At 33.7% G+C, this 21430-nt stretch overlaps 2 protein-coding genes across 2 annotated transcripts; both read right to left on the bottom strand.

The window, feature by feature from the left end:
* Positions 1-57: 57 nt before the first annotated feature.
* Positions 58-5216, bottom strand: LOC128191753 (uncharacterized). The gene is made up of 8 exons (XM_052864008.1): positions 5095-5216; positions 2742-3106; positions 1948-2145; positions 1473-1726; positions 1151-1352; positions 924-1022; positions 705-827; positions 58-568 (listed from the first exon to the last, which is right to left on the bottom strand). Exons 2-8 carry the CDS (start codon positions 2949-2951, stop codon positions 284-286), a joined length of 1371 nt encoding a protein of 456 aa, XP_052719968.1. The 5' UTR covers positions 2952-3106; positions 5095-5216; the 3' UTR covers positions 58-283.
* LOC128191752 (uncharacterized) lies at positions 5146-20129 on the bottom strand. The gene is made up of 17 exons (XM_052864007.1): positions 20092-20129; positions 17197-17376; positions 16819-16998; positions 16374-16505; positions 12641-12811; positions 12331-12405; positions 11877-12008; positions 11105-11275; positions 10221-10373; positions 9842-10045; positions 9508-9726; positions 9181-9363; positions 8911-9029; positions 7477-7705; positions 7116-7199; positions 6548-6652; positions 5146-5427 (listed from the first exon to the last, which is right to left on the bottom strand). The coding sequence occupies exons 2-17, from the start codon at positions 17350-17352 to the stop codon at positions 5146-5148; spliced, it is 2595 nt and encodes an 864-aa protein (XP_052719967.1). The 5' UTR covers positions 17353-17376; positions 20092-20129.
* Between the last annotated feature and the right edge of the window lie 1301 nt (positions 20130-21430).

Genomic DNA, 21430 nt, shown 5'->3' with positions numbered 1-21430 from the left:
GGCCTTTGTTTTTGCATCCATCAATGTATATATATATATTTTTTTTTATTTTTTTTCAAAATTCAATATTTTTTTTTCCATCAATGTATATGATGCAGTTGTAGAGATGAAATATTCCAATTGTTAAATCGCTGATCAAATACTTCCAGTTATCAAAAGCTAACGATGGAATTGATGAATACAATCAAAACAGTCAGCCATAAACATTCTAAAATGCACGAAAACACCAAAGTCATTAAAACTGTACATGTTAAACTACATGTACGTATTCCGGATATTTTATCTAAACAGGAACCACAACTCCTCTGGTTAGCAGTGGGCCGCCATGTTGAAGGAACACAGCTGGCCACACGGGTTGTTTGACTATCTCCCCTTTCCTTGAGTAAAACGTGTAGTAATTGGTATTGACGCTTTCCCCATCATTCGCCCACGTTATCACCATTGGAGGCTCCTGTATGCACATTAACCAAATTATTTCCATGCATTTATCAATAAAATTAAGCACGGCTGCCGGCAAAAGGTCCAGGTCCCATTTGAATATATGCCTCACAACCTGGTCTTTGAAGTCCTGTAAATAGAGTGTTATATCATTAAAAAAATCGAGATAAAGGTACATGCAAATGATGCATTGTAATGACGTTTATGTAGTTTGACATAATGAATCCCATAATAATATTTATCGTCTATAGTGAATTAACACTTACTAAGCAAAGCTCTGGAACAGATACTCCAGCGTTAACTTTCCTAAAATCCTTTGCGCATCTCACAGCGCATGACGACATCAGTAGCTGCTGTCCATCGGGAAGATTCTCGACATCATTGGAATCCTTGAAAAAATAATAAAAACGCGGGTAAAGAATATCTTGTTACATGTATTTGTTCAGTATAGAAAAAGGATTAAGTCAAGTTTACTAATAATATACCTTATACTGTCGTTTTGGATGAATCAGAGGACCATATAAAACATTTTCTAACATCTGTAGTTGCTCTTTCGCAGTTGTTTCACAATAGTCGTAAATGTACTGGAATGGAATCAAATTCTTTTTGTCAAATAAAGGAAACTAATAAATTGATTGTATAACCGTGTACTAGTATTACTATTCAAAAACACATGCTTTATGATAATTATATCATTCATTTATACTGATACCCGGACAATCCTAAGTAGATGGAAGATTGCATCCATTTCTCCCCATCGAAGCGTCATTGTCAGTGCGTCAAACGCGTCGTTCCATTCTTCTTCATATACGATGGCAAAGCGTTCTGCAAGACGCGTTGGTCGACCTTCATCATCAGAATTGGTAATATAAGTGGTTTCTTCCGTTGGCTTGATGTTTAAGGTATGCGTCAACCTATTGATTATTTCATTTGAATATTGTACATTAAGATGTCACAAATTATATATATATATACTTGTGATTAAGTTAACAAAATTTGGGAAAAGGTAAGTGGGGTGACTCTTATTTTCTTACCTGGACGTCAGCTCTGCGATTTTTGATCTCTGAAATTCTATTGTACTTTTCAGTTTCAAATAATCATCAAACAACACCATTGTCCACTCCCCGTCTTTGAGTTTATCGGGGGATTTAGACCTAGGATTGTCTGAATTCTTAAAATTTTCCTCCTCAGGATTCGTTTCCGAGTAGGATTGTTTGTCTTTCTTCAATTTCCTCTTGTCTTTCTCGGGAGTGGCTTTCGGAGATTTCTTTGATTTTCTCCCTTTGTCCTGATATGGAAGAAAAGTTCTATTAATCATATACATGTAATTCAATTTAGAGTGTGAATTCATTTAAAAAAGTGTTAATTATATTACTTAAATATACGTTATTGTTGTCATGCATCTGAGTTTGTTTTCGCCATCAAGATGCGTTACGAGTGTCTGCATTTGATTGTCATTTGTTCATGTAAATGTAGTAAACATAAAAACAAAGAATTTCGTGCTAGCACCTGCTCTTCAATCTGATGCTTCTCCAGTACCTCCTGGGACCTTTTGAGGGACACCATCTCGTTGAGTGCCGCTGGGATCTTGTAGCTGAGGGGTGTTTCCTGTGCGTTCTGGATGATATGATAGAGGACTCCAGTGAGGTAGTCCATAGGGTGAGTCGGATCACTGTTCTCCATACGACTTCTCTTCAGAGCTATGTACTGCAGTGTAAACATTATAATTTCATGCATCACCCAAGATTTGAATAAAAATTTATATACACACTCTGGTTTCCTCTTTCACGTGACCACAAGAAATCACCATTTGGAAAATCATTTACTTAAATAACAACCTTTTGAACCTACTAAAATGATCTCTTGATCTAATGTAAGACCACCGTGAAAGATTACAATGTACAAATGTTGCAACTTTTGTAAAAAGATTCGATAGTCTGTAATGATATTGCCGCTTGGAATATACGCAAAGCCACTAGCTAGCTAATTCGACCATCAGATGGCACACGAAAAATGCGCGTGTCAAGAGGTTGGGATTTAATTATTATTGATAGGCACGAACCATGCCGATTTTTATCAATTAAAGTAGGATTCGGAAATTTGTAATTTCACGCACACGTAACTACAAACAGGTTTATCATTTAATATTTACCATTTTTGATAACTATTTCCATCAAAATTACTAACATGAAAGAAATACTAGAAATGAAAAATGATTATAAATTGGTGATATAACGCCATAAAAACCACCATTTAACACTAGACAACTTTCATGTAAGATACAAAAAAGTTTATATACAAACCTTGCCGGGATAGAGGTCTTTCAACAAATGTTCACATCTCAACAGTTCGAGGTACTCAGCTTCGGCGACATCGATGTCTACTTTCGATACAAGTCGGCGCATCCCTTGCAAAATGTCCGTTATATTTTCTCGCCAGTGTTGCTCGTACTTCAATGGATGCAAACTAGAGTAAGTAGCTACTATTGCTGGTACTCGTTTTGGTGCTTCCATAATGTTACTAGTATGGTTGGACACCACAGTCTTAGGAGAAGGCAATTGTTGTTGAGTCCGATTTATAACATTGCTTTACACTGGAGAGTTAGAGCAGAAATGTACCCCGGAACAGCACTGACGAATGTTTGAAGGCGAGGTCAACTGAGTTTCCGCTGGAACCGGTATGGCACAATAGTATGTGGGATTGCCTTTAATTGTTTATTTATTTACGATGGGTTTTAATTTTAGATAATGAAACAATTGAAACACAGACAAGACTTGACAATGCAAAAGAATTTGATGTTGAACACAATACATGTTTGGTCCATTTTGGTGTAGTGTTTAAAAGTCTGTAAAGAGATTTACACAATGGTATTCATTAGCAAAACAACCTTTTATTCATTTGAAATGTCTCATCAGAGAATTGATTATGAGATAATTAAGACAAATGTTTATCTTGTTATGGGAGATGAAAAAGGAAGGGGGGGTCTCCTAACCTGTCCAATCCATCTGATGTGTCCATTTTAAAGGATTTTATAAAATTCTAAGTAAATTAAAAAAATAACGATGACTTTGTATATTGATTTGCTAACACAATTACATGTCTTTTTTTTTTTTTTTTTATAGGAAAATTGTTTATTCCAACTTTGTCTATATGCACTCTCTTTGTTTAAATAGAAAAATAAAACTTTTTAATTTGGAAGTATCTTAATTTTCGGGCACAACTTTAGCAGTTTGATTAAAACCAAACCATAGCAAAGGATAAAAGACACAATAATGGGATATAGAATATAAAGCATGGCATTTTCTCTCCCTTTTATTGATCACAATAAGGTGTTACTTATACAGTGTACATTTGAATATCATGCATGACAAGTCAAATTTTTTATACTATAGCATAATGCAAACATTAATCGTTTTGGGGATTATGTTTGTATTTGTAAAAATAACCTTCACCAAAATATACATTGTATATCTGTGACGTCAGGAAATTTTAATAAAACAAAACGAAACATAATGCAAGTGTATATACAAATTATAATGTACAAATATCTTTAACAAAATTTGTCGCTTTCAAATGCAGTACGGAATGCTCCAATACGTTACACGGACATGTTAGTTGTGGCAAGTGACGGCAAACGATAAAGTAAGCAGGCACTGAAACCATTACCGAATTATTGCTTTAACAGACTATATCATGTGGTAAATCGATAAACACAAACGTCTGTATATATACATGTACATGCTATTCTAGACCCTAAACGATTGCTAATTTCTACACATCTTATTTCTATTTTCTTCAGATTGTCAAACATTCATTGCCTAAATAAAAGCATAAATAGTCAACTCCCAAATACAATCATTTGTAAAAATGACATGTAAAAAAAATGATACTTTTAATCACAAAAAGGCACTTTAATTGTATAGCCAATTAAAATATGTTGCGACTAGACATGGTTTTGATTTTTTTTAAATTATTATCTTATTGGATAATCTTACAAAGCAGGTCACCATGCTCATGTGAAACAACGAAAAAAGTACCGCAAGTCCATCAGTAAAAATAACCCCTTATTATATCTGTAAATATGATATTGTTTCGGAATGACAACGGTATTTTATTATATAATAAAGATTATTACATTGATATCATTATGAACATATTTTAATTTCTGCATACGTTTAAAAGGAAATGATTATGCCAGGAATGATACTAATATGGCATCCTAGTGAATCTGTTATTGTTCGTATAAATGGATTAATAATTGGTCATTTTCGCTTTTTTTCTTTTTTGCGGTTCTCAATAATTTGTGTGTAATGTTGGTACGATAAAACTTTACGTATGAAAAAATTAAATAAAATACTTAAACACAGGCATCTCACAAATCACCAAAATAACTAGTGTCTTTTTCTAATTAACAATTTTTAATTGTCAATCAGTACATGTAAATAAATATAGCCACGAACTCACTGACAATTAAAAATTGTTAATTAGTAAATTACATAAGTGATTTATATTTTTGTCGAAAAATGCTCATAATAATGTTTAAAAAACAATTACAAATTGAAAACTTATATATTAAAACTTTGATCGAAATTATAGTTAAAGGCTTAGAAAAGTTAGTTCCAAATAATAACCATGTAACAAAAAAATTCATAGTACCTTTCTGAGCTTAGAGAATGGACGTGAATGTTAAAAAAGAACTGTATTTAATTACTCCTCCGGCAAAACATGACCTTTTGTCACCAAATGACCTCCATTAAAGAGAAGCAGGGCTGGCCAAACACACACCAAAGTGGTTTTCCCCTTTCGTCCGTGAAATGCAAACTCAGCTTTAGAAATTGTTTCCTTTTCTTGAAGACAGTGTAAGTGCATTGGTGGATCTTGAATGCGCATATACCATGTTAGTTCGACGCATTTGTCGACGTAAGCAAGTAATTTGGGATCCTCCGATTTTTGCTTTAAGAATTTCTGCAAACCATCCTGTTTGAACACCTTCAAAAATAAAAGAGGAAAAATAAACACTTACTCATACAGATTTTTGTGGGTAGAGAAGTTTAAATGAATCACTGATTTGCTCCTGGGATCAATATCCAGTGAGCCATATTCTAAAATTTTATATTCAATCGCCGCGGACAGTCAAATTAGGTTTATTCTCCAGCATCATATACATTGTATATATTTCATCCCAACATCTATACTACTATGTTTAAATAATAGACTCGAATTTTGGGGGCTTTGATACCGAGAAATCGGAAGAGTAAGTACTGTCTTTTGTTTTATATATTTTAAACATCATTCGTACTTGAAGATTACCAATTTGATTTTATTTTTTCTCAATCTTATTAATAATCAACGAAAATATCTTTTAAAAAATTCGGAAATCATCGGGATTTTATGGATTTTACAATCTTGCGCATGCGCATTACATTTACACTAAGTCATGGAAGGCTCTTTAATTTACGTTTCCACAATTTTTAAATGAAAGGTATTATAGCCTCAAAATGGTTCTTTGTGAATAATTTGACTGTTATTTTCAACTAAGCTTCATTTATTTTCTCAAAAATCATTTCGGAGCGATTCTGCAATTTTTTGCTACATTACGGGTATATCATATGTATATATCGGAGGCATTTAACTATGGTGAAGGCCTGTCCCAAGACACAGTTACATTATTCTAACTAAGCATAGTGTAGTGAAAGTAATAGCATTATTGAAGGCTTAAAGCTTGGTTATGTAAATTATGTCAACAATAAGGTGTGACGATGTATCTATTTCGTAAATGTCCGATATCATATGCATATGACAACCCGTAAACTCTAGTGTTTTTTAAATATTTGGCCATGTTTAAAAATGCTTGTATTTAGAATGTAATCCATGAAAATTTTGTCTATTGCTAATAACGAGAGTGAAGATTAGGAGACCCTTGTTTTCGTTCAGAGATTTAAATTAAAGTTCACCTATTGCCCCCCCCCCCCCCCCCAACCACGAATTTTTATTTAAATTTTAAAATTTGATGTTGACTACTAGTTTTATCAAGTAGGCATGTTCATCTTTTACCGTCAGTATTAATCTCATCTTTAAGAAGAGACAGGTGTTTTGTGATTTGGCAAACCTTTGAGGCCATTTTGATGGCGTAAGCCGCTGCCTCCTTCCTGTACTTCATGGCGTGTTCAGTCACAAACCGGTCGTACTCTGTTCCTTTTGCTTTATCTTTTTCCTAAATATCACACATAACCACATTAGGGTTAGAACCATTTTAACAAGAGCTGGACTTTAGGTAGTTGGTAACAAACAGCATTGTGACGTAGGCTTGTTTATTTCATTGTTGGCCACTCAGCCATTCCTTTTTGAAATCACCAAGATTTGTCTGGCTTTTGAGCTAAGACTACAGTGTAAATTTATTGAAACCATCGTCATTTTAAACTTGTTTTGACACAAGAAATAGATAGTTACGTCCTACTGAAAGTCCAAGGCCTTGTTAAAATGGTTCTAATTACAAAATATACCTTGCATAGTACAGTGTATATTCACATGTATCTTTAGTTTTGTGTACTTATTATCTAATTCATAGAAGGATTTGAATCATGGATGTTATTGTGGTAATTACGTTTATCCTAAGAAAGTTAAGACAGACCATTTGAAATATTTTTCAGATTTTGATAATACAAATGCCATCAAACCTGGTCCGTTATAGTTCCAAGTAATGTTAGTTTAATGTCTTCGAGATGTTTTTCTGTTCTCTCAGCAGAAAACTCATACGCAGCCTACGAGTAGCATGACAAGTTTATCATACAATAGACACATGCATCATGTTCAAATAAATAAAAGGCCCAGACTTACCCACATGACATTTAATGCTATAAGAGACAATTCATTTAAATATGATAGTGGATTCCTGAATTATGAACTTAAGAATATATGAGATGTGAAATTCTAGAGACATGTATTAATATTTTTATGTTACAATGAGAGAAATATTTTGCAATGAAATCTTAAAATTAATGAAAAAAACCCACTTGCACAACATGAACATTTTCTAACCATTAAAATATTTTTTAGAATCCGGAGGACTTCTTCAAAATACTCGGTGTCTGGATCCTCAGTAGCGTTAGGGTATACCAGGGGTTTGATCACTTCGAACGCCTCCGACCACTCGTTGTCGTACAGCTCACTGTAGAACTCGCCAATCTTTGTAGGCCGATGCTTGTCACTCAGGTCTGCTATGTTAGGATTGCCCGCCGTCAGCTGCTGGCTAGCAAACTTGCTTAATCTTTGAATAGAAAATTTGAGCATTGTGAAAGCATTAAAGTCGAATCACCTATAACACATACTAGTATTAGAAAAAAAATATCAAGCCATTGGTAATGACCGTTATATGTGAAAAAATATAAAATACGCCATGGACAAAAATATTTTTGTAATGTCACATTTTAAAACAAACAAAACAACTCAACCCCCCCCCCCCCCCAAAAAAAAAATAGAAACAAAAACCAAGAGGCCTATGGACCACGTCGTCAACCTGAGCAAATTGACAAAATAAAATCAACTTGACAGAATCATATGCAAAATATCTTTTTTTCCTTGGATATTTTTATGTTTATCATTGAGCCCTTGTTGTAACAGGATTATTTAATAGTTATATCACGTATTGAGAATTGCAGCTCTCGAGAAGATTTTAAACAACTGTTTACAAATGTGATATAACCTACATCAAACGAGGCAAAAGAATTGTCCAGGAGCCAAAGTCTAAACATTATGTAAAAATGCTTGAATACAATACCAAACTAGATTACCACCAGTTGTGACCCACCCTACCCTCTAGGGCCATGATTGAACAAACTTGAATCTACCCTACCCGAAAATGCTTTTATACAAGTTACAGCATTCCTGGCTGATAGGTTTCTGAGCAGAAGATATACTCTTAGTAGACTACATATTCCTATTTAACAATTCGACCCTCCATTGTGGCCACAACCTACTTTTGGGGATAATGATTTAAACAAAAATAAATCTACCATACCTGAGGATGCCACCACATAAGGTTTAGCTTTTCTGGCCAAATGTTTTTTTAGAAGAAGTTTAAAAAATATAAACATATATATATATATATATATATTTATATATATATTCAATACTTTTTAATTAACTTCCCTTGAAAGAAGGCGTGCACCTCATTTTAACAAATTTGAATCTCCTTTATCCAATGATGCTTGACGTTTGGTTAAAAATTACCAAAAATGTTTAAAAATTACAGAAAGACAGGTGTTGGGACGGACAGACGGACGTTAGACAAAAAGTGATCAGAAAAGCTTTAAGCTATCAGCAAAAGTGAGCTATAAGCCACTCAACCATTATATGTAATGTAAGTTACATTGAACGTCTAAAGTAATTGTCATATTTAAAGTTTTCTACATAAAAATGAAATAAAGTTCAAATGTTTCCATCTATGTAATATACATGTAAATGTATATATACCTTGATGTCAATTCGTCGATCTGTTTAATTTTCTCCACGAGTTCATTTTGAAGCTCTTCGTATGATTTGCGTGGTATCACCATAGTATCGCTATGTTTGTTATAAACGGTCTGGGTAAGCTGTTAATGGCGATATCAAAAGACGAATCAACAAATGATCAATATTAAATATTATCATCATTATTCTGTTTATTAATCCTGTCCACTTTATGATTCAATATAGGAATTAATAATATTATTTAATTAACTGTTGTAATTGGGATATACTTACTTTGCCACAGCTTTCTGCAATAATAAATTGTTGTTCAGATGTTATAAGAAAAAAGAATTCCTCCCACGCCTCTCTGTATAAGGGATCCGTTTTTTGTAACCTTCTTAGAGCAGAATACAAAGCTTCGTAAGAAGCTATAGCGCATTCTTCTGGGTCTGTCATGAAAACTTGCAGTTCTCTGTGCTACAATAAGAAGATAGTACATCTATAGCAATAAAAATACTAAGACTTTTGTATGTATCAAAAGTGAATTGAAAAAGTTAACTTTGCATCGGTAACTAAAATGAAGGGAAAAATATCAAGAATTGCTTGAAACAATGTAAATACTTGTTCAGGAAATCTCCTTTTAAAGTTTTCGTCTCGTTTGAACAACTGATAATACTGTTTTTCTGCCGCCGTCAAATCTGTACAAGTCAGTTTAAGTTTATTCAATGCCTTCTGTATTGGCTTCAACTTTGCATACTCCGATTGTGATATTTTATTCACATTATTGACCGAGGCACAAGGCACATCTTTTTTCGGATAATTGGGTGCAGCGGCCGACGCCTGTGTTCAATGGAGAATATGAGTTAGTTAATTGTTATTCAAGAGTGTATATGTAAGCATGTGTGGGATTGCACAAATAAAAAGAGACAGAGAAAGTGAAAGCAATAATACATACCCCCTTTGTTTTTTTATCTGCTGGAGGATCATATGAGGCACCAGTTAGAATTATGAATTCATACAATGCTCTTTTAACTAATTCTTGTGATTTGTCTTTTGTTTTTTCAAATGTGTCCTTCAGATAATCAAATAAACCTGGTGATTGTTTTCTCTGTTCATCTGTTATGTCTTCGATATCGATATCAGTAGATTTTTTATACGTCTATAAAATATATGTAAGCAAGCATTGATTCAAAACAGTTTTTTATAACAATTTGCTCAAAATTGGAAGGGGAAAGATATCGAAATTAGCTTTGTTGAAGCACTGATTAAAATTTGCTCTTTCAATGTCGCTAAATATAACCTGAATTTAAAAAAAACCTGAGATATTTCTTTACCTGTAAATTCTGACGATCTTTGAACCTACGTTTCTGATTATCCAGAAGTTTCTGATACGCCGTTTCAGCTTCCTTTGACCTTCTCGTTGAAAGAAGTTGAGAAATTGGCCTTTCTACCTCGCGCTCAGCGTTGACGATATCTCCAGTTGTACTCTATTAAGATATATGATGTAAAAAATATTTATAACGAACCGGATCCCTATGATGTTAAATTTAATGTACGCGCAATACAAATTCATCTCACAAGATGACACAATCCAAGTGTAATCATTGTTACCGTTATTGGTGAGCAGTACAGCCCCGCCAATTGTGCAACAACAAAACACGACTGTGAAAAGATCATTCATATGAACTGTATACACGTGCATTTTTGGCGTGAAAATCACTTGTTACAAAATTAACTTTACATAAACATTCATTTGCATAAAATATTTTCACATGAGTATTACGTTAACTGTTGTTAACGTTTGATAGCACACCCATAATTCATATACACTAAACATTTTGTTTTTATGATTCCCAAATACATTGTTCTAACTGGACTACTTTTTACACGTTTTTTTTTAATATGAAGACCGCGTGAGGCACTGTTGGCTGTTAAGTAACGACATAACGACATACTTAATGTATATTTTAAACAGAATTTAAAGAACGTGCATTGCTATTAGCAATAGTAAACTGTAGAATTAGATTTGATCTATAAGATAATGTTGTTCAGAGTCCCTCTCACTAAGAAGACAACCTCCTTCATGCTGTTGGGTCGGACCTTGGAATTTAATGAAAAATAATATGAGAAATGTGAATAAGAAAAACATTTACATAATACCATATTGAGTAAACTTGCAATAATACAATAGATAAGCATTTTGAATGTGATCACATACATCTGTTTGTTGTCTTTCTGGCTTTCCTGCTTTAACCGTTGGTTGGATTTCATTCTTTCCTGTTTTAGTCGGCTGTTCTGGTTTTTGTCTTCCAGGTTCTCCTGAACATCCATGGTATGTTTTTCGAGGATCAGAAATGTTCTTGGACATATCAGATCCAATCGCCATTCCCTGCAGATAGTTTTATAAATAAAAGAAACCTCACTTAAGACTTTAAGATGTGAATAGCTATTTAATATAAGTTAATATGATTCGCAAGTGCGGTACCTTATTTCAAAAAGACTTTATAATACCTAAATGAATTGATACCATTGCTTAATATAACAATTTATCCAAGTAGGATTTGATTTTAGTCGCTCTAAGTTATGAATTCTGACATGATGTCTCTGACACACCTCACTTTTCAACAAATAAGATGGTTCTGCATCATATTGAAAAGTTGAGTACATTTTTATCATACAATGTCACTACCTTCATACCCCCAGGGATTATCGCAGTATGCTTTTATTATTTGAGTAATAACGTTACGTATACATTTTAAAATCACAGGACACAGATAACGCTTATCCTGACACATTTTCATCTTTGCTAAAAATAAACCATTCTGTATCATACACAATCTTCTAGATACCGGTACAGTACAGTTTTCTTTCCTCGTTTACATATGAAACGCCCACGTTCGTGGTCTGTATTGTAGTAATTGTACTGATGAGTCCAAGGAAAGCATTTCAGGCCGTGTCAGAAAATTAAGATAAAAGAGTTCTTAACTTACCTGTGTAAAAGACTGTGAATCAGGACGACCTCCTATATTCTGATGGGTGGGGCTGTTCTCTGATCCTAAAACGATGCCCATTGTCTGTCTGTCAGAACTAGTAGGAGATGCTATTGCACCATGACCATCAGCCTTGTATCATATTAATAAAAAAGGAAGATATTAATGGAACTTTATTCATTATGTTTTAATGGGTGGATTTAGAAAGAATAAAAACATGTTTACTGAAAACTTTACCGGTAGAAATCTAAAAATAAAAAGATTTATAAAAACAAAACAAGGAAACTTCTTCAAACAGTACAAAATTCCTACTTTAAAACAAAAGCAAGTTCCCGGTTTATCTGCTATTCTAAACTATGTATTTGAATAAAAACTAGTTTATCTATAGTTACTCCATGTTAAAGTAGAAAGAAAGGTAAAATACACACATCTTTTATCAGTTTGACAAACGTACATGTGTTGGATGTGTTGTCATCTTCTCTGTGTGCGCGGATTGATGTGTGGGTAAATGGCGGTTATCTTTTTGGAGCTATATAGCAAATAAACGATCAATAAAAAGGTCCCTGTTTATACATGTAAATGTTTAAAGCTTACGTTAATAAGTATCAAATAGTGTTTATATAGTTACTGGTCATACATGTTGTCTGCATTCATTGAGCCTCTGATGCATATTCTCTCTCTCTCTCTCTCTCTCTCTCTCTCTCTCTCTCTCTCTCTCTCTCTCTCTCGTAAAATTAAAAGGTAATAGTAGAAAGGCCACATACATCTGTTTGCTGTTTTTCAGACGTTCCTGTTTTGGTCGTTAGTTGAATTTCAGACTTTCCTGTGTTGGGCGCCCGGTCTGCTTTTCCCCTTCCACGTTCTCCAGAAAGTCCATGGTGTGTGTTTTGGGGATCAGAGATGTTCATGGACATACCCGAAGCATTCGCCATTCCCTGAAGACAGTTTTAATTTAAAACAAGAGTCCCGTAGGCCACATCTCTCCTGAGCAACAATATGTATGATAAACTCAGCTTAACGTAGTCATAATACAAACTATCTGGACAATGTAGTATAATACATGTAGATCCTGCATATATAAAAGTCCATTTTTTTAACCCTCGATATTCTTATGTTTATCATCAAGTCCCTTTTTAACATGATGACTTTATACTTATATCACCTGTTGAGCATTGTAGTTCTCAAAAAGATCCTAAACAATTGTTTATATATGGGATATATAGCTACATCAAACTCTGAACACCTTGTGAGGCCAAAGAATCGTCCAGGGGCCAAAGTCTACCCAATTTTAAAGAATCAGAAATATGTCAAAATGCTTGCATATAAGTAAAACCATATATATCATTTCAGTTTTTGTGATTGATTAAAATATTTTTCATTGTAAAATTCGATTACCATTGTGGCCCCCACCCTAATCCTCAAGACTTCGACAGAGTTTAAATCTACATTATCTGAGGTTGCTTTCAGTAAGTTACAGCTTTTCTAGGCAAGTGGTTTTTAGAAAAAAAAGATATTTTACATTTTTTAGATTTATATTCCTATGTATATTTTTGTTCCCTCCCCCATGTTGTGACCCCATTCTACCCCCGGGGGTCATGATTTTCACAATTTTGTATCTAAACTACATAAAGATGCTTCCACACAAGTTTCAGCTTTCCTTAGTGAACAGTTTGTGAAAAGAAGATTTCTTAAAAGATTTACTCTATATATTCCTTTGACCTCCCCCCTCCCATTGTGGCCCCACCTTACCCCGGAGACCATGATTTAAACAAACTTGAATCTACATTATCTGAGGATGCTTCAACACAAGTTTTAGCTTTCTGACTGAATGATTTCTGAGAGGAATATTTCAAGATTTACAATATATATTCCTATGTAAATTTCGACACCCCCCCCCCCATTGTGGCCCTACCCTGCCCGTAGGGTGATGATTTTAAACTTTAAATCTACCCTACATGAGGTTGCTTCCATACAAGTTTCAGCTTTCCTGGCTGATTAGTTTTGAGAAGATTTTTAAAGATTTACTCTATATTTTTCTGTATAAAACTTCACCCCCCCCCCAAAAAAAAAATTGTGTCCCCACCCTACCCACCCTCGGGGATCATGATTTGAACAAACTTGAATCTACACAAGCTGAGGATGCTTCCACACAAGAATTAGCATTCCTGGCTGATCGGTTTCTAAGATGAAGATTTTTTAAAGATTTACTTTATATATTTCTATGTTAAACTACACTATATGAGGATGCTTCCATACAAGTTTCAGCTTTTCTAATCAAATGGTTTTTGAGAAAAAGATTTTTGAAAAATATTAACAAATTTTCAATAAACCGCAATTATAAGATCTCCATTTGAAAGAAAGCAAGGCCCTTCATTTTATCAAACTTGAATGAATCCCCTTTACCCTATGATGCTTTCTGCCAGGTTTAGTTGAAATTGGCCCAGTGGTTCTGGAGAAGAAGTCGAAAATATAAAAAGTTTACAGACAGATGGACAGACAGACAGACGGACGCCGGGCAAAAAGTGATCAGAAAAGCTCACTTGAGCTCTCAGCTCAGATGAGCAAAAAACCACCTAGATTTGTCTTTAAGATATGAACAGCAATTAAAGTTAACAATATTCCTGAGAGAGGTACCGCTGTTCAACAAGAAGCCCAGGGGACACATCGCTCACATGAAACAGACTGAGAATAGTTTTCTTCATTGATTATTACAAGTGGGATATGTAACACACGTGTATTTCTAACTCCTAATTTCACATGCTTTAACATAATTTTGACTTTTTATTATCCTATTTTATTTTCAATTTTTTTCTTCAAATTATAATTTTGATGCATAAAAATGTTGAGAGAATGTCAAAAAGCCAATAAACGTTTGACGCACTTGAGGGTCCTCCAAACCTCTCTTTCTGACAGAAAAGGACAATATGATTGAATTGCATTGGGTATACTGAGAAAAATGTTTGACTACTTCATAGCCCGATGAATATCACAGATTGTTATCCCCCTATAACTCTATACGAAAAAAAGTCCAGCATTTTGTCTGTAGGACTGGAACTGTTGGATTGGAACTGTTAAAATCAACTGTTAACAAGAATAGAATTCCTGGGTCCTCCGCCGGTCAAGCAGTTTACAAGTATCGAGTCTATCGACCAAGGCTGATTTAGGAACCTGACCAAGGTATTAGTGGTATAAACATTTGGTATAAATTTAATGAAAATCCGTCAAAATTTGTAGGCATGAGAGCGCTTACAAGGTCAATTTTAGGATAAAACGGAGTCATTATTGTGGTCAAAGTCCCATAACTCCAACAAAAAGTATCGACCAATGCTGATTTTCGAACTTGACCAAAGTATTAGTAGTATAAACATTTGGTATAAATTTAATGAAAATCCGTCAAAGTTTGTAGGCATGAGAGCGCTTACAAGGTCAATTTTTGGATAAAACGGAGTCATTATTGTGGTCAAAGTCCTATAACTCCAACAAAAAGTAGCAACCAATGCTGATTTTCAAACTTGACCAAGGTATTAGTGGTATGAACATTTGGTATTAATTTAATGAAATCCCGTCAAAATTTGTAGGCATGAGAGCGCTTACAAGGTCAATATTTGGATAAACGGAGTCATTATTGTGATCAAAGTCTCATAACTCCAACAAAAAGTATCGACCAATGCTGATTTTTTAACTTGACCAAGGTATTAGTGGTATGAAATTTGGTATAAATTTAATGAAAATCCGTCAAAATTTGTAGGCATGAGAGCGCTTACAAAAAAGTGTGACGGACGAATGCACGGACACGTTGTCTCGTCGTTTTCACTGTTTGGTTTCAAATCAGGAAAACACAGTAAAATGACACCCCTTAGCTTTAAATCTAGTACACTCGTGTTTGTGCATTTTCCTGAAAACAGTTTTCCGTTGAATACTAGTATCTTGTGCTTTCAAATTGGTTCTCGGGACCTACTGGTCAGCAGTATACAGTTGTTGACTGGGGTCGAGGGCAACAGCCTTCGGCCTTGGGCAACAGTTTGCGAGCCAGTCGGACAGATCAACTGTTGCCCGAGACGCAGTCAACAACTGTTTTGTTATACCCCTTCTAATCAATTACACGTTTATGCGGAATGTGACGTTACCGGTCAACAGTCTTTTTTGTCCCCCGCCGCAACGCGGAGCGGGAACATAGAAATGCCGGGCGTCCGTCCGTGTGTCCGTGCGTCGGGTCGGGGAAGAAAAAAGAAACTTTTCTCTAAATAGAAGTTTATGCCAAAGAAAATAGCACCCTGATTTCACTTTTTCAACACAGGTGCTCTCTGAATTTCTGAATTAAATGAACAACGTTCAGTACACATTTAGCACAATTTTCTAGATAGAGAACAGTTTTTCCAAATACATATTAAACGCTACTTAGTGCTCTGTATCGCAGTTATTGCAAGGCAGACTTCCAAGGGGAACATACCAGACTGTGTCACAAAATTAAGATAAAAGAGCTCATATATAACTAACCTGTGTAAAAGACCTTGAGGCAGGACGGCCTCCTATATTCTGATGGGTCGGGTTGTTGCCTGATCCTAAAACGGTGCCCATTGTTTGTCTATCACAACTGGTAGAAAATGCTTTTGCATCATGACCATAAGCCTATAACATATTTATTCAACAAAATTATTTTATAAGTTGCATTTTAATGTGTCCACTTAAAGGTATGGTCATAGAAAGCATTTGTCATATAAGAATACCGATAGTTAAACCAAAAATAATGAAAAAAAACAAAGACAAGGACATTTCTTTAAAAAAAGTGCAAATTCCTACTTTTAAAGAAAAACAAACATTAATAAATATTACTTTAAGGAAATAACCGATTGTAATTACATCTGGCTTTCATTATGTTTCTAATTCTCTCTCTCTCTCTCTCTCTCTCTCTCTCTCTCACTCTCTCATGTTTTTCAATTACCTCTTTTAAGAAGTATCTTGCATTCAAAAGATAATAAAACTCGTCCCACTCTTCCTCTTTTGATTCTGTCACATTCAACACAGTGTATAAAGCAGATATCTCTTTATCCTTTGTCAAAGTTGCGCTAAAGTCTGCATTCTTTGTTTTAGTTGATTTTCCTTTTCTCTCTAACATCTTGGCCTACAAAGTGAAGAATTTTTCATTTTTATAAGGAACATATTAATTACAAAGTTTGATAGATTAAAAGTTTTAAAATACCTTGCAGTGCGATGGTTAATCTTTACTGAGATCCGTTTTGATATCAGTTATAAATTAGTTATAGATTCAACTTATAAACCCGCTATTATTTATAAATGTAACACAAAAAAGGATGCCTGCCTTTTCTGGGTAGTCTTGTTTTAGCTTTCGGAGATACTCAAGAAGGTTTTGATACTGATGCTGAGCACTCGTAAGGTAATCTGGTAGATTTTTACACATCTCATTTAGGTCGGGGCGACTCAGAAGTTGTCTGATTGGTTCCTCAGAAGTTGCCATTCCTTCAAACTGTTTTCAGCTCTGCTGTAAATATAGTGAAAACAATCTTTCAATAATTAACAGCACTGTACATTTCTTACGTTCTGGTAAGGATGTTTGATTGTTGCAACATTTGGTTATTTGAATGCAGGTAGGCATGGCTGACCATACGTTACTAGTATTCAGTACAATCATGGATATAAACTAATGAGGTTCATATTTTACCATGTCATCCTTTTCAAAAATACCTTACTAGATGCCCTGAAAAACCAAAGGTACTCAAATATGTGTTTCCTCTATCCCCACTGCCACAATCAGGTTTTGTACCAAATCATTAAATCATTAGATAAACAATATTTTGCCTTATAGATAAGCTATAAATTATATGTGTTTGATTTATTGTTTGCATGTCTTTATACCTTTTCCTGACCGTTTGCTTCATTATACAGTTTTCGCTAGGTATTAAAAGATAATTTACCTCTTATTCTTATGTTACGTGTTAGATACTTGTACCACCAAAGCAATAAACAATAAATGTATACTTCATGATAGAAGTCTTGGATAGAATGTAAATATGAATATTGCATTAACAGGAATTAGGTAAGTTTTTACCAGTAAACAAACTTCTTTACCAGATGTACATGTACATTCAGTTACAGTGTTCAGGTTTATTTTCTCTCTCATTACTACTTTAACATATGGTTCAAGAGGACAATATACATGTACAATTATTTTAAAAATAAAATGCTTTTTTGGGTGATTCATGCAGGATATGAAGGTGGCGCCATAACAGAAAAAAATCAGAACCCGCATTAACAGGTTAAGTAAAATTTATTCTGCAATGATCGCTACTTTCATAACCCGCATGAATCAGCAAAGAATGCATTTTATTGTTTATATTTACATCTAAATTGATTTCAAAAAGTAGGTAAAATTCACCAAATTACTGTACACTAGTACGTTAGCTAAGGAAACAGCCAAATCGTCTCCTCCAGGAATTTGAGTCTGGCATCATCATGATTATTTCATTTTTCTTAAATAGCAGTAGATTTCGACTAATCGATAAACGGGGCGTGTAGATTTTAGTCTGGTTGATTCTATAGAGTTTTGAATTAACTTTTAGTATCGGTAAAAGATTGGAGAAAACATACTCGGTACATGAAAATATATTACAATATACATGTAGATGAATTAGATCAGAGGTACAGAAGTACAGATTAATAATCTGAGAGAGAAAATTTATGCAACTTAAACTCGCGGAGGACAATGCAACTTATGATCATAATGAATAAATTGCGGTAAATGTATTGTTTTGATCGTGCAATCTGTCCCAGTTATCTTATGTATTTTGAACTATAAGAGGTGGGTCGTTAAAGTTATTAAAACATTATTTGCATTACGTGATAGTTTTCGATTATAGATTTTTTTGTGGGTTTGTACTGATGCTTTAAAAAAAAGGAGGGGGAAAGGTCTTGTATTGAGGTTCTAAAAGAATTCTAGCATAAAATTAAAAAGTATGTCGTTTGCATGCGAAAGGAAGTATTGCATGGTCCTAATGAAAATATGGAACTCGTTCGGAGAAGCTAGGACACACTGCAAAATCCGTAAAAATGATGCCATTTAGAATTCTCGTTCTCCAGGGCTTTTTTTCTTCGTATTGTTCAGCGACCTGGTTCATGTAAGCTATTGCCTTACTAAAAAAACTATTCATGCTTAGCCTTAAAAATTTATTTGTGCTAACACTTCATTTTTTCGTCTTATTTTTTTTTTTACTTTATAACATTACAGCGTTCTGGCTATTGCCTTAACATGGTAGGATTATCGTCCGAAATCCCACTATATTATTATAGAAGCGTCACTAAAAATATTTAGCTTAAAAGGAAACTCAAAGGCATAAATGAACAGAGAATATAAGGGACATAACAGGCCCTATTGTTTCCTTCCGATTTTACATTTTTATCCATATATGACTTCCTCTATTTCTTACTAAAATTATTTGTTATTTAGAGCAATATAGAAACTGACAGCACTGATATCTACACGATCGAGTTCAAACCGGTTTATCGATCGGTCGACACCTTCAGCAACCCAAAAAATATAAAGAACTGCCCGAAATAATTAAGAGGATGGCAAACTCAAATTCCATATAAGACGTACGATTTGCCTTTTTCTAATATCTAACGTACGGATGTACATTAACAATAATTTAGTTATACTTACCTTACTTTTTACGATATCAGTTCCGATTAATTTGTTCAAAGAAAGATGTAAATATATATGAACAATAAAATGTTTTTTTCATGACTCATGCGGATAATGAAGGTAGCGCTCATTGCAGAAAAAATTACGTAACCTACTGTACATGTAACGCAGGTTGTGTGCCTGCAATTTTTTCTGCAATGTCGCTACCTTAAAATCCTGCATTCAAATATACGAGAGTTATCGATCTTCCATAATTAAACTCTCATTGTTTATTATACACAGCATCTCTAAAGTTATACAAAGTAATTGTAACATTCATGCCCATATATTAAACATCCTTTCTATATTAAGAGCAAACGATCAAATTATACACTTTCGTTACACTCTTACTCCTACTATATGTATATCTCAACTGAAGAACAATTATTAAACATATCGATGTCACATAAAAGAACATTAAATCTTCAGGGAAAATAAAAAATCAATTATATCCATGCACGTTTTTATGATAAATCCAAGTTTAGACTTTAATTAAACTAAACGATACGCGATACTTACCAAGCTTCTCATGAAAAACCTACTTTCGGTTTAAAAACAAACAAACGAGAGTTATCGTTCCTCTCTCTCTCTCTCTCTCTCTCTCTCTCTCTCTCTCTCTCTCTCTCTCTCTCTCTCTCTCTCCGTAAATAGGAATAAAACATTCTACAGAATCGTTTTTGTATAGCTTGTTTTATCTTTGTTGGCGTTAATAATATCTTAAATCGGACATATGATATGAAGAAAAAAAGAAACGTCGTGGATAAAAATTCAGACTACAAAGTTAAAAATATTTTTATCTTCAAAGTTACATGTAAGTACACAAATTGGTTTTGTTCATTGTCTAAAGATAAACAGATTGGATAAGTCGAATCTGTGTTTGCAAGATCATCGATATCGAACGTTTTACACCAATTTACAGCTTGATGACAATTTTCAATTTCTTAACATACAATGTTCTAAATTTACTTGTACATTATAATTCTTCATAATTAAATTATGTAAACGCACAATGACTATGTAGTTTATCTCTGAAATATCATATATAAGTATATACACATTCTAATAATATTCTATTAAATTACAAATAATACATATAAATTCCCTCAAAACAAAACTGTTTTACTTTACATTCATAATCATCATGGACATCAAATTCCATTGTAAATTTTTTAACCTCAACTTTTTAAAATCTAACAATTTCTTATGCAATTTTAAGAAATGCTACAAATATTTCTAGAGTTTTTTTGCAAACAAAAATAATTAACCAAAAATAACCCCAAAAAGTAATTATTTTTGGATGTGTAGTTGATCATTACTTAATTAGTAGATATTTTTATTTGACCTTTCAATTCTCATTTACATAAATGAATACTTCACAAGTACTAAATTTATTACTCACGCCTCATATCTCTGCATTATATAAAATAGTTTGTTAAATGGTTGAATCTGAGTATAATAATTTAGTCAAAGAATTTCAATGCATAAAATCATTTTTACCTCACGAAAAGTGAAATTTTAAACTTTCAGAATAAGAGCACATGAATAAATTTATGTTCATCGTTTTATTCTGTGCAAATGTACTTACACATGGTCTTGTTATCTTTGGATCTATTTTCTCTTCTTGTGATTTCTGTTTTGTTCTTTTGTGTATATTTTTCTGTTACTTGGATCCATAGCTTTTCATTTTTACTTTTATGGCTTACAATGATACTTCTTAAATTAACACCATTTGCATGTTGACGTGTCGCAAGAAAGCGACGTTACATCTATAATGACAAATCAATGCAAAACTATAAATGAATGAAATGATTTCATGGTCTCCTGCTAAACTTTACTAGTTCATGGTTTTGGTAATATG

Source organism: Crassostrea angulata, chromosome 7 (assembly GCF_025612915.1).
Source record: "Crassostrea angulata isolate pt1a10 chromosome 7, ASM2561291v2, whole genome shotgun sequence".
Classification (NCBI taxonomy): Eukaryota; Metazoa; Mollusca; class Bivalvia; order Ostreida; family Ostreidae; genus Magallana; species Magallana angulata.
Note: the sequence above shows the minus strand (reverse complement) of the source record. Positions and strands in the feature narration are given on the sequence as shown.